We start from the raw sequence: 14,002 nt of genomic DNA on the forward strand, positions 1-14,002 counted from the left end.
GCGGCCAGAGGTCGGAACGGCCCAGGAGGACGCCAGGCAGCAGCCCCGCTCAGCTCTGCCCTCCGGCCCCCCGCCCTCCCCGAGCACAGAGTGTAGTTAGGGCACGCACGGCCTCGACCCCTGGTACAGGGCCCTGAGAGCCTCCGACGGGAGGGTTGGGAGTGACCTCGCCCCTCCGTGGTGCAGGGACAGAGCCCAGGTGGCAAGCACTGGCCACCGTGCTGAGTGCAGCTGGCCTTCTGCCTCGGCCTGCCTGCCACCTCGCTGCTGTGGCTTGGGCTTTGGGGGGGGGCTTGGGCAGGACGTAGCCTCTGCCGAGAGTTTGGGGAGCCCTCGGCGCAGGGAGGTGCGTGAAGCCCAGCAGTACCCCTCTGTGCCCCCACCGCCCCTCAGCACCCCCATTGTTCCTTCCCTGTTGTACAAAGAAGTTTGCTTTCACTCTCATTGGCGAGGGCAGGAGAGGGGTTGCAGTTGGAGCGACAAGGTCCATGGTAGAATGAGCTCTTCCCTTTCAGATACGCCTCCGCCTCTTCAATGCCGACGGCTCAGGGAATAACTCACCTGAGAGAGCTGTTGTGCAGATCACATAAACCAGAGGGTGTAAAGCATCTAGCACATCGGGTCACACGGTGGGTGCTCAGCACATGGCAGCTGCCACCGTCACCACCACCATCACCACCACCATCATTACCTTCATCACCACTGCCATCCACCATCACAGACACCATGAACACCATCACCACTTTCATCACCACCACCACCAACACTATCACTGCCTTCATCATCACCACCAAAACCATCATCACCATCATCACCATCACAAACACCTTGAACACCATCACCATCTTCATCATCACCACCATCAATGCTATCACCACCATCACCTTCATCTTTATCATTTCATCATCCTCACTATTATCACCATCACCATCTTCATCATCACTACCAACATCATCACCACCATCATCACCACCAACACCATCACCACCTTCATCACCACCACCATCATTACCTTCATCACCACTGCCATCCACCATCACAGACACCATGAACACCATCACCACTTTCATCACCACCACCACCAACACTATCACTGCCTTCATCATCACCGCCATCACCACCATCACCACCAAAACCATCATCACCTTCATCACCATCACAAACACCTTGAACACCATCACCACCTTCATCATCACCACCACCACTATCACTGCCTTCATCATCACCGCCATCACCACCATCACCACCAAAACCATCATCACCTTCATCACCATCACAAACACCTTGAACACCATCACCACCTTCATCATCACCACCACCAACACTATCACTGCCTTCATCATCACCACCATCACCACCAAAACCATCATCACCTTCATCACCATCACAAACACCTTGAACACCATCACCACCTTCATCATCACCACCATCAATGCTATCACCACCATCACCTTCATCTTTATCATTTCATCATCCTCACTATTATCACCATCACCATCTTCATCATCACTACCAACACCATCACCACCATCATCACCACCAACACCATCACCACCTTCATCACCACCGCCATCACCACCATCACTGTTATTACCATCATCACCACCACCACCACCATCACCATCACCATCATCGCTGTTATCACCATCATCATCATCATTGAGCATGGGAGAGCCCAAGCAGAGCCGTTGAAGACGCAGCCTCGTGCCCGGCTCTGGCTCACAGTGAGGCCCCTTCATCTTACGGCCCTGCAGGCACCTGGGCTTCGCCCGCCCGGGCCTTTCACTGTGGCCTCCTCCCGCGGGCACAGGCTCTTCCTGGGGGGCGGTGCCGTGTTCGTTGCTGCCTCCTTAGTGTTTATTCTGGGGCCTAGGCAGAGCCTCCGGTGTCTTAACATGATCCTCTCCTTGACGATGTGACTAAGAATAGCGCGGTCTGGCTCAGCAGGGAGAAGGCGTCTGGCAGCTCATGGTGCCGTCTGTACCTGCGGCTGATCATCTGGCCGAGGCGCTCGCTCTCGGGGCTATAAATACCTGCGTGGGTGCCGGGGCGCTGAGCGCGGCGGAGCCCGAGCCCGCGCCCTCTCTGCTGCTCGCAGCTGCAGGGTCCTGGGCGGTGGCCTCCCCGAGCTCAGCTTGTTGTTCCCTGAGAAATGGGCCCGGGAATGCCCGCCTCCGGAGGCGTCCTGAGCGGAAAGGTGTACAGCGTGGCTCCTGGGAAGACAGGTGGCAGCAGATGCCGTTCCTTTCCGGGCCGAAGGCATAGGTGTGAGGCGGCGTGCGGCCTGGGAAGGGGCCTGCCACAGTCACACCGGCTCCGGGAGGGCAGCTGTGGGCCATGAATCCTGCCACCTCCCAGGCGGGCACTGTGCGTGGCCGGCCCTCCGACAGCTGTGGCAGCGTGGACTCTGGCAGTGCGTCTGGGCTGGCGTGTCCGAGTGAGTCCCTGCCGTTGCTGGGCTGTTGGCAGGCCTTGGTATGTGGTGGAGGAAAAGTATTTTGGGAGAAACAGCTGCTGACTCACTCACGTGGCGGCGGGGCCGGCCAGGACGGTGCTTCCGGCTTCCCGCCTGCTGCCTTCGAGGCCGGGACCCTGTGCCCGTCACCGTCTCTCCCCGCGCCCCCTCCTGGGTGGTCGGGTGGGTGGTCAGAGGCCACAAGAACAATGCAGGGGCCTCGGCCAAGATCCGTGTGCCGGTGTCCGCTGAGATGGCCGTGTCTTCCTCAGGGCTTGGCTTCTGCTCCCACTTTTTAAAAAGATATATTTTTATTGATTCCAGAGAGGAAGGGAGAGGGAGAGAGACACAGAAACATCAGTGATGAGAGAGGATCACTGATCGGCTGCCTCCTGCACGCCCCCCACTGGGGATGGAGCCCACAACCCGGGCCTGTGCCCTGACCAGAAATGGAGCCCTGACCTCCTGGTTCACAGGTCGACGCTCAGCCCCTGAGCCACGCCAGCCAGGCTCTGGCTCCCGCTTTTGAGGACGAAGAGGTGTAGAAGGTTCTACCTGGAACCCGCAAGTCTCAGAACTTGAAGGAATCTCAGTCCAGTCCTGTCACTGTGCATCCGGGGAAACTGAAGCCCACAGAGGCGAGGCCCTTGCCCAGGGTGAAGTAGTGAGGCCGCTGGTGATGACGGCGGCTAGTCCCTGGCCCTCCATTGCCTCTGCGCCTGCCCTGCCCACACTGGCCCCGTCCCAGCGACCTGCAGCTGTCCCTGCGGGTGGGTGGGACACGGCCCTCAGCTCCCACGGGCTCCATCCTGGCTCCCGACCCCCTTGTTGTGACAGGCGCTCCCCCCTCGCCGGTCTGTCCCGCGACACCACACGCTCCCGGGTGCTAGGAGGAGCCCGGGCAGTGGGCGGCCGGTCAGGTCTGTGGTCTCCCCGGTGGTGGAGGCGGCTCCCGGGGGGTGAGAGCCTGGTTCCCCGTGGCCCGTGGCTCCGGATTCCCTTTCCCAGCGAGCCCGGGCCTCCGCCCCTGACACGGTGTCCGCAGCTTCCTCCCGCGCCAGCCGCTTGCCGACAGTGAGGGCTCCCCCGGGCGCGGTGCCTTTCCAGCTCATCAGATTTCTGCAGGAGGAAGCCGGCTCCCTCCTGGCCTGGGCCCCAGGCACTGCCCTCCCGCACCCTCCCCGTCGGGACCAGGAGGACCGTGGGGTCTGAGTCGTCATCAGTCGCTGCGGGAATGGCAGCGTCTCAGAGAGATTGCAGGTGGCAGAGCTATGTACGCGTGTGCACACGTGTGTGTTTATGTGTACATGGGCACGTGTGTGTGTGTGGGGCATGCACACAGACATGCGCAGGCACTTACATCCAAGGGGAAGAAGGCATGAGGGCCTTGGGAAGACGCCTGACGCTGCCTGCACCGCGGGTCCTGGGTCGGGCTCTGGGCGGCTCTTTGTTCCTCTAGTTCAGGGGTTCTCAACCTTGGCTGCACGTTAGAATCACCTGGGAATCTTTTTAAAATCCTGATTTCTGGGCCTCATCCTCCAGAAATTCTGTTTCTTTGTTATGGGGTGGGGCCACCACATTAGTAACAAAGACACAGAATTTCCAGAGGATGGGGCCCAGAAATCAGCATTTTAAAAAGATTCCCAGGTGACTCTGATGTGCAGCCGAGGCTGAGAACCACTGCTCTCGTTGCTTTGCCTCCTGCTCGGCCCTTTGGCCTTTCCCCTGACACACCATTCATCACCTGGGGGTGGGCGCCAGGGAAAAGCCATGGATCCTGGCCTTTGCCCCTTGCTCCCATCTGGCTGAGGGCTGGGGCCGAGTGGGGTCAGCCGGGCACGCACCCCTCCCGCCTCTGGCCTGGCGCTGCCTGGCTGGCGTCTTCTCCTCTCTGCACTCAGACCCCAGTCCCCCACTCCCTCCCTGTGGCCCCGTGAATGTCAGAACCCCCAGCCTGGTGTGCCCCCCCCCCCCGGTGTTGTGAGGTTCCGTGGGAAGCCCCCGCAGCTCCGGGAGGTGCTCGGTGAGCGTTGCCTGCTGTCGGCAGAGGCTCCCGGCTGCCAGGACACAGGAGCGAGCCCCCAGCAATGCCCGGCTCTTCCCGGGGCAGCCGAGGTTCCGGGGCGGCGGCGGGATTTACGGCAGCTCAGGTCAGAGATGTCAGGGTTGAAAGTGATTTAGGGCCACACTGGCCCTCACTTTCCCGGGAGCCGTCCAGGAGCCAGGGGGCCCCAGGCCTCGGCCTTTGTGGTGGGATTTTTACCAGGGAGCAGGCGAGGGCTGCTGGGGGCTCTTGAGGGTAGAAATTCGGTTGGGTTTCCATCCTGAATACTGGCGTGTTTGTTACTCCTCACCCAAGTATATTTTTCCATTGATTTTCAGAGAGAGTGGAAGAGAGAGGGAGAGACACATCAATTGGTTGCCTCCTGCATATGCAGGGGATCGAGCCTGCAACTGAGGTACACGCCCTTGACCGGAACCAAATCCAAGGGCTGGTGCTCTGTCCACTGAGCCACACCGGCCAGGGCCATCCTGGCGTTTTTGCAGCAGCAAGGGGGGCACATGGGTGAGCCTCGGGCTGTGAGTCAGAGCTGGGTGCCCCCTGGGGCTTTGCCTGCCTCGGGGTGAGACAGAGCTGTCGGGAGAGGCAGTCCTCTAACGAGTCCCCCAGGCCCAGGGCACAGAACCCACACAGTCCCTGCCACTCCCTGAGGCTCTTCGGGGAGGACAGCCGAGCCCAGAGAGTCGGAATGTGCCCAGGAATGTCCCATCTCGCCCGTCGCCCTCGGGCATGTCCATGGCGCCCGCCCCCCAGGCACGCTGGGACACGCCGGGACACGCTGCCGAGCTGGGCTGGTGCCGCCTCCCCCGCCCTCGCGGGACGCTGGGGCCAGCGAGGCCAGTGCAGCCTCTGGCCCCCACGTGCCTGCGTTGCTGCTCTCATGCCCGCTTCCAGGTGGGACCCGGACGGGGTCAGCAGCCCTGCTTAGGCGGTTTCCACCTGGGGCCACTCGGGGGGCACAGCTGGGCACCAGAAAATGGTGTTGACACCCCATCAGGGCAGGCCCTGTTTACAACCTCATTTCAGCCCCATCGCAGCCCTGGCGGCGGTTCTAGTCCCCACTTCACGGACGGGGAAGGGGAAACGCCGGTCCCGGGGGCAGGGAATCTACCCAAAGGGACCATTTTGGTGTGGAGAGCGGCCACAGCGTTCGGACAGGTTCAAGCCTGAGACTAATGAGAGGGCACGGTCCTCTCGTGGCAAAGCCACGTGCAAGTCCCAGCACAGTTACAGCCAAAGGCTATGGCTGTGAGCGTGACCTTATGGTCCGCACCTGTGGTCCACGTGGCTGAGTGATGTGGACTGCGGGAGGGGCTGCAGTAAACAAAGCTTGACCAGGTGCATGTAACTGAGTGGATTCGAAACCGCGAGAACGCTGTAAACATCTTGACCACGCCTTTACTTTGCCGCGTGGAATCTGCTATAAAATAAAGACTCGGCTCGCAGGCCGTGGCGCTGTCTCCATCAGAGAGCAGCGTCCCACCCAGCCCCAGCTTTCTTCTCTCGTCCGTCTTCTCCATCCTTCACCGCCCCCTCTCGGCTCACCCATGGCCGTGCCGGCTCGGCACATTTCGGGCCCTCCGTTCGTGTCTCCAGGCGTCAGGGATGCAGCGAGCTGCTCTGTGTCTGAGCCCAGGGGCCCAGCACACACGGTGGGGGCGGGGGGGCGTTCTAGCTGGGCCAAGGGGAGAGAGGTTCCTGAAGGGGTGACCCCGCAGGCAGAGGACACCTCCAGGGGAGCGCGGCGGGTCCAGTGGAGCCCGAGTGGCAGGAGGGGGCTGCCCGGCCTGGCCCTGGAGGGGGTGCTGGGCAGGTGTGAGGCACGTGAGGTGCTCGGAGGGCCCGTTGGGCCTGGAGCTCAGGACGGGTGGCCTGAAGGGGCCTTTCGGGGCGATGGGGTGGAGGTAGGGTTCTGGTCGGAGTGGGCGCCAGGCCTCAGGTCATGCCAGAGCTGCCTGGACAGCAGCCTCCCAGGGCGGACGGACCCCAGGGCTCACGTGGATGGCTCTCCTGTTGGAGATGGGCCTGGGCGGGGCTGGCAGCTGCTCCGAGTGGTGGGCGCAGCCTGTTTGCATGGCTGGACCTGGAGATGGGCCTTATTTGGGGGAAACCAGTGTTTGGGGCACAGAGCAGCCCCTGCCTTGGGGCGCTCATGAAGCCCATAGTGTTCCCCCAGGAGCTGAAGCCCAGACCGGCCCCAGGCAGGCGCCAGGCGGCCCAGGCCTCGCACACCCTGCCCAGCAGGACGGCCTCGGGGCCTCCCCTTGCGGCCGCCAGCAGGGCCCGCCGCTGACCGCTGCAGGCTCCTGTGGGCGCCTGTGCAGCCCCTTTGCCGCTCAGCGTTGGCCCCTCTGTTCTCAGGCCCTGGGCTCACAGAACTCGGAGGCAGCTGGGGGAGTAGGTGCCGGAACTCGGGGCTGGCGGGGTATGTTGTCTGCGTTTTGCCAAGTGCCCTTTTAAAAACATAAACCTTGTTCTTGCCAATAAGGAGAGAAGGAAAGTCAAAAAGAACCCCACGTGGAGATGGAAGGGATCTCGGCGCAGTTAATCTTCTGCACGGTGGACTTGGGGCTTTTATTAGCCGGGGCGCAGATGAGAAACTGAGGCCCAGAAGGTTTCTGGGGGAACAAGGAAATGCCATCGTAAAGGAGGCCCAGTGCCCTGATGCGGTGCCAGGCAGCGGAACAAAGGCCAGTGCCCACCCGGAGCAGCGCCTCGGCGCCCCGCCAGCCCCTTTGTGCTCTGCAAGGTCCCCGGACTTCGGTAGGGGAACCCTGTCCAGGCCGGGCTGAGGGGGGCAGCACAGCCCCGTGGGGAGTGTGTGCTGGCCGCACACCGCAGAGGCAAGAGTCGCCAGGAGCCCTTGGCGGCGGCCTCCGCACCTTCTGGGGCCGGGGCAGAGGCAGCGGGAGCCGCAGTGGCCTGTCCTGCCCATGGCACCCCGGACACCCAGGGACTGTGCCACACAAGCTCAGCCAGGCGGGGCTGACAGGGGGGGTCCTTCCTTCCTGTCGGCTGACTGAGCACCTACTGTGCGCAGGCCGCTGGGCCAGGTGGTGGGCGCAGGGTCAGGCTGCAGCCAGCAGGGCGCATGGGGGCTCGGGTGGGGCTGGCTCCAGAGGCGGGTGCAGAGCTGGGTGTGCTGGACAAGGAGAGCCGGCCATGGAGCAGGCGCCCCGTGACCGTGCCTCTGCAGGAGCGGCTGGGCACGGTGGGGGGAGCGGGACTTCCTCGTGGCGCCAGCGCCGCCCTTCCCCCCCCACAGACACTTCCTGCTCCGCCCCCGCCCCTCCCCGCCGTGTGCACCTAAAACCCGTGACCTTGGGGAACCTCGAGTCTCCATTGCCAAGTCGGGGTGCTCACGGGGCCCCAAAGCTCCCCGAGGCAGCTTTCTCTTCTGCTCTCAGACCTCAGCCCCCTGGCTGCTGCTGCCTCACTCCCGAGGGTAACCGTTAATGAAGCATTTCACAGAGATGCCGGGTCACCCCGCACCCGAGTGTCCAGCCTCCATGCAAAGTTCAGGTTTATCTAAGCGAGATCAAAGAGGCCCCATATTCTAGTTTTTCTCGCTCTTTTCTGAGGTAGAAAGAAACCACCCAGGAAGCCACAGGCCTTGCCATCCTGGTCTCTGCCAGCTTCCAGCGTAATTAGGAACCTTCCAGGCGGCGTTCTCGGGCCTGGTTCCCTGATGCTGGGAGGACTCTAGGCGTCTGTGTGGGGAGGAAATGCCTGCGCTGGGCCGCGGCTCCCGGCACAGCGGCTGTGGCTCCAGGAAGCGAAGGCCAGGCTGGTGGCTGATCTGATCCCCTGTCTTTAGGTTGGGGTCGTTATATCCCAAATCTGTAACACAGAGATCGGCCAGTTGGATTTTATTTATTTGTCCTCACCTGGGGACATGTGGGGGAAGGGGGAGGAGAGAGAGAGAAACATCAATGATGTGAGAGAACAATATCCGTTGCCTCCTGCACGCCCCCTGCTGGGCATCGAGCTCTCATCCTGGCCTGTGCCCTGACCGGGAGCCCACCGGCCACCTTTGGGTGCACAGCGCGACGCCCAACCCTCTGAGCCGCTCTGGCCGGGCCGTCAAATTGGACTTGCAAAGAGGGAGATGCTCCCGGCAGGTCGTTGGTTCCTGGAGGCAGAGCCTGAGGGGGGTTCAGGGCTGAATGGGGAGGCTCTCAGACACTGGAGGGGGAGAGGGGAGTGGACAGGGTCAGCCTCACAGCGAGCCGTGTGAAGAGCCCCTTAGATGTGGTCCCCCTAAGGCCCAGGACAGCTGCCCCCGCACCCGGCTTTGACTTCAAGGCCCGGCACAGGGACCACCCACCAGAGGAGAGCGCAGGACAAATATTGGCGCAGAGCGGCCGGGTGGGGAAGGGGGTCACGATCCCCCCCGCACCCCCCCCCCCCGACCCGGCTGGGAAGACCCGGGGGCAGGTGGGGTGGGCTGACACGTGGCTGCAGCTGAGGCCTGGCTGGTCTCATGGGAAAGATCTGACTTTTGGGGGCTCCATTCCTAAGTCGCCCCAGACTGTAGGACTGGGTGCTGACCATGTCTTCAGCCACTAGCCTGAGGCCCCAGGGACAGTCCGAGCTGAGTTGGCTGGGCCGGCCTGTGTCCACCCACGTGGGCGGCCCTTCCCCCGGGCGGTGCTGGGAGCGGGACTGGTCCCAATGCTGCCATTTCACCCAGAGGATGTGCTCATGTGGTGCTGAAGCTTTGCTGGTCCCCAGACATTTTTTAAAATTAAGTATTTTTATTGATCTCAGAGAGGGAGAGGGAGAGAGAGGGAGAGGGATAGAAACATCCATGATGAGAAAGTCATGCATCAGCTGCCTCCTGCACGCCCCACACTGGGGATGAGCCTGCAACCCGGGCCTGTGCCCTGACGGAATTGAACTGTGACCTCCTGTTTCATAAGTCGATGCTAAACCACTGAGCCAGGTCGGTGGGGCCCCAGACATCCTTGAGGGCAGGGCACACAGGCCTCCAGCAGCCCTGCAGCCTTCCTCCTGGGGAGCTGGGAGCTGGGTTTCCGGGCTGCGTCAGCTTCCAGGAGCGGCTGGGCTGGCCTCTGCCAGGGCGTGGTGGGCACAGGGCAGCCGCAGGGCTGGCGTGGTATGCACTCTGGAGGTCAGTGTGGGGGACACACACTGCCCCATTGTGGCCGTCACACTCCTGGCCGGCCGGAGGGGCGTGCCACCGCCCGGGCATTCCTCGGAGGAGGTGGGGCAGGGGCGTGCCACCGCCCAAGCATAATTGGAGGAGGCGGACCTGGGTGTTTACTGCGGCTGAGTTTTGAGTCAACAAGGTTTCAAGGTGACCTCGGCTTTGCAGCCCAGGCGCAGGTGCCTGAGGACTGGTGGGGTGGGGGTGGGGGAGCCCCCTGGCGGCCTGGGGCTGACTCATGTACCAGCTGAACCTCACAGCTTCTCGCCTGCTGCCGAGCAGGGACCCAATGGGTCCAGAGCGCAGAGCAGTGGCCCTGGTACCCTCAGCCCCCTCATTGGGCAGGTCAGGGGGGCTCATCTGAAGCCCTGGTGCCCCTTCCAGGCCAAGCTGGGTCTGCAATGGCCCGGACACTGTCCCATGTGCCATGAAGTCAGACAGGACCATCCGGGCAGCAGGGAATGCCCACGCAGACCCAGGAGCTTTCTGTCCTGTTTGCACCTGTGCTCCCACCATCCTCCAGCTCCAGCTCCGGAGACAGTGGCGCCTGCTCAGGGTCAGCCTGTGGGGTGCAGGCGTGAGGCCCCGTGTCACCTCAGCATCAGCCTGTGGGGTGCAGGCGTGAGGCCCCGTGTCACCTCAGCATCAGCCTGTGGGGTGCAGGCGTGAGGTCCTTTGTCACCTCAGCATCAGCCTGTGGAGTGCAGGCGTGAGGTCCTTTGTCACCTCAGCATCAGCCTGTGGGGTGCAGGCGTGAGGTCCTTTGTCACCTCAGCGTCAGCCTGTGGGGTGCAGGCGTGAGGTCCTGTGTCACCTGCTCAGGGTCAGCCTGTGGGGTGCAGGCATGAGGCCCTTTGTCACCTCAGCATCAGCCTGTGGGGTGCAGGCGTGAGGTCCCATGTCCCCATGACCATTTGCAGCCCTTTGAGCTGAGGTTCCTGGAGAGGGCTGAGGTTGGATGGTGTGATTTATAGCAGAGTCCCATCGCCATCTGTGGGGTTCCCCCCCACTTCTGCGGGCGACACAGACCACTCGGGTGTTTCTGAGTGCCACGCTCCTCCTGGCTACGCTTGCTCAGGGCCTTGCTGCCTGGGCGGCTGGGGCGGTGGCCGGGACATAGGCCAGCGTGGGGGTGAGTTCCCTGTCTGAGCTGGGCCCTCTTTCCTGCGTCGGACCCAATTCTGTCCTGGCTCAGGTCTGGGCCAGTCGGGACAGTGGCTGGGAGGCAGAAGGGGCCTCCAAGACACCCCCCCTCCCCCGCTCCCCATCGCAGGCCTCTGGGGCTTCCGCCCACCCAGCCTCAGATCGTGTTCTGACCTGGGATCCTCTGTTTTGCATGAGAAGCCGCCAGCGGCCTTCTGCCATGTGGGGGGAGGGCATAGACTCTGTGTGGACTCAGCGGAAGGGGTGGGGGCTCGTTGAACCCCCCATGGCCCAGGTCGGGGCTGCAGCCGGGCTCCTGTCTCGCCTGGGCTGGCCTCGGCCTCTGGGGTCTTGGAGGTCTAATCGGGGGCCCAGCCCTTCTCAATCCCAGTGCTTTTCCCGGGGCACCCCGCCCCCCAACCCAGGCTTCACCTTTCTGGTTAATCAGAAGATTCCGAGCAAAGCCAGGCCACCAGAACAGCATCCTCCGTGGCGCTCAGAAACAAGGCACCTCCCGGGAGAGGCTTTTATTTCCCGGTCCCCGAACCTGTTCCCTGAGGCAGCCAGCTGGCCGGGACAGCGGTGGTCAGCTTCCGTTCGAGGGACACAGACGTGGGCTGGGAGAGGACTGGCCCTCGGGAGCCTGTGGCCTCGGCCTGGGCGGCGTGCGGTGCGCAGGTCCCGCCCGCACCCCTCTCCCGTGGTCCCTGGAAGGCCTCCCCTGCTCTGGTCCTGGGAGGACCTCCGGCCGGGCTGGGCGCGCGCCCCTGGCTGGCAGCCCTCTGCTGGGAAAACCGACGTCTGACTCAGCCACGTGTGCGCCATGCGGCCCTGCCCCCTGTCGTGAGCAAGTGGGCCCAGCACCCTGGGGTGGCATTCAGGCTGTGCCCGCTGCACAGGCAGGTCCCACACAGAGGCAGCAGTGGGTGGGGGAACGGGGTTCTTTTTAAACTCAGGGAGCAAAGATAATGAGCTGTGAAAATGCGGGGCCCTTTTTAAAGACTTCTGGATTTCAAGATGGCAAAAGCAGAGCATTCTCCACGCCTGGGGTCCCTCTGAGCCGACCCATGAGGCCAGCCCTGGACCAGGAGCTCTCGTCAGCCGCGCCCTCTTGCTGGGGCCTCTGATAGAGGAGGCAGCCGGCCTGGGGGTGCTAAGGGGTCTGCCCGAGGCCCTCCTGCTGAGCCCTGCGGCACCCCTGAGTGCTGTCAGAGGCCTGGAGCCTCCTCCCGGAGCGCCAGCATCTCAGCATCTCGGGCGGGGCTGGTTCCCGTGGAAACCAGCTCGCTGCTGGCTGGTGTCACCCAGCCGAGGCCAGGCATCAGCTCAGCCCTCCACCCCCCCACCCCCCCCCGATCTGGGCCAGTGGGTGGGGTGGGCATTGTGCCCCTTTGTGCAGCAGCGCAGCTGGCGCGTTTCCATTTGCGTCAGTAGATTCACTGCGGAATGTTCTTCCAGTGGCTCAAGAGCCTCCCTTGTCTGCAAGGCCTGCTTGGAGCCGCGGTGGAGGGTTTGGGTGACTCTCCTCTCAGCTGAACCGTGTGGGAGGCACAGTCAGTCCTGGGGCTGGAGTGTGCACGCACCCGAAAGAGTCTTCTTCAGATAAACCCCAGACGTGGGATTGCCCAAAGGCATCGGGTTCCTTTTGATCAGGTCACCCTTCGGAAAGGTGCCCGAGGGCCTGGAGCCTGCCCCTGTGGCCTCCCCAGAAGTGGGTGCTGCCAAGCCAGTGCCCTTTGCCACTTTGTAGGGGACTCACTGAATTTTGTATTTTTTTTTTTTTAAAAAGTGTTTTTAATTATTTCAGAGAGGAAGGGAGAGGGAGAGAGAGAGAAACATCCATGATGAGAGAGAATCACAGATAGACTGCCTCCTGCACACTCCTTACTGGGGATGGAGCCCACACCCGGGCCTGTGCCCTGACCGGGAATCGAAGCCGGACCTCCTGGGTCACAGGTCCACGCTCGGCCCCTGCGCCCGCGGCTGGGCTCTCGCATCTCAGCATGCACTGTGGGCCCAGGCCTGTCTTCCCGAGTGAGTGGCCGGCGGCCCCTTCTCCTTCCAGACGATGGAGGAGCCCAGGATTTGGGTGGTCTGCCCCCGCCTGGCGGGCATGGGCCTGGCTTGGGGGGCATGACCCTTGGTAACCTGTGTGTGTTTCGCCCACAGAACTGCCAGACCTTCAGCAGCCTGAGCTGCCTGAGCTCCGGGATGGAGGACCGCGGCCCCCGCAGCCCCTTCGCCCTCCACGTCGGCAGCACCAGGTCCTGGGCCGCCCTGTTCTCCGCCGCTGCCTCCGGGCCCGGGGGCAGGACCCCGGCCGGGACCCCGGTGCCCGAGCCTCTCGCCCCCTCCTTCGATGACCTGGCCTGCAAGGAGGAGCTGTGCTGGGAGGAGGCGGAGGGCCGCGCCCCGGACGGGGGCTGTGGCCGGCGGGGGGAGCCTGCCCCTGCCTGGCGGGACCGGGTGGCCGAGAGCAGCCCCTGCTCCCTGGACGGCGAGTTGGATATTGAACAAATAGAGAATAACTGAGACCCGGCCCCGGGCAGGTGGCGCACCAGGATCCACGGCCTCGCTCTGGGCACGGCCTTCCTCTGGGCACCAGGATCCACGGCCTCGCTCTGGGCACGGGCAGGCGCTTGAAGCGGGAGCCCCACTCCGGGGCCTGAGAAAGCGTCCGGAAGGAGTCGGGTCCCCGGGAGCGCGCCCCCTCCTCCCACAGAGGCGCTCCTGCTCGCAGAGCTCCCGGCCCAGGGCGCCCATCCAGCCACGCCGCACAGTGGAACGGAGCCCGGCCCTGCCCAGCGCGGCCACGGGCCACAGGCCACAGAACTGCTGTGGGTTTGGGTCTCCCCGCCTTTTCCTTGTGGGACGTGGGCCCCACGCATCCCAGGCACCTGCCGCGCACTCATCCCCGCTCTGCCTGCTGCCCTGGCTGGGGTTTGACCCTCCGGGGCTGGTTGCGGCCTCAGGCCCATCCCGGGGTGTCGGGTCCTTCTAGGCCTCCTGCTCAGGTTCCATGGGGGGTCGCCCCAGCTTCTTTAGCTCAGTCTTACTCTGTGCCTTGCCTCCGGGCCCCGCCTCAGGCTGGAAGGTTCCGGAGGCGCTTCCTTTTGCAGCAGCACCAGACCCGAGTGGCCTTAATTCCGAGTGAGAGACCGAGGCCCGGGGC

At 63.4% G+C, this 14,002-nt stretch overlaps 1 protein-coding gene across 1 annotated transcript in view; it reads left to right on the plus strand.

Annotated features, from left to right (window-relative positions):
- FAM53B (family with sequence similarity 53 member B) overlaps positions 1-13,362 on the plus strand; it is a gene marked incomplete at its 3' end in the record, with an annotated part of 45,116 nt that extends 31,754 nt beyond the window's left edge. The window contains exon 4 of the mRNA XM_081105426.1: positions 13,000-13,362. Coding sequence (XP_080961552.1) covers positions 13,000-13,362 — 363 coding nt within the window. The remainder of the gene's footprint in view (positions 1-12,999) is intronic.
- Between the last annotated feature and the right edge of the window lie 640 nt (positions 13,363-14,002).

Source organism: Myotis nattereri, assembly GCF_964212035.1.
Source record: "Myotis nattereri genome assembly, chromosome: 13".
Lineage (NCBI taxonomy): Eukaryota > Metazoa > Chordata > Mammalia > Chiroptera > Vespertilionidae > Myotis > Myotis nattereri.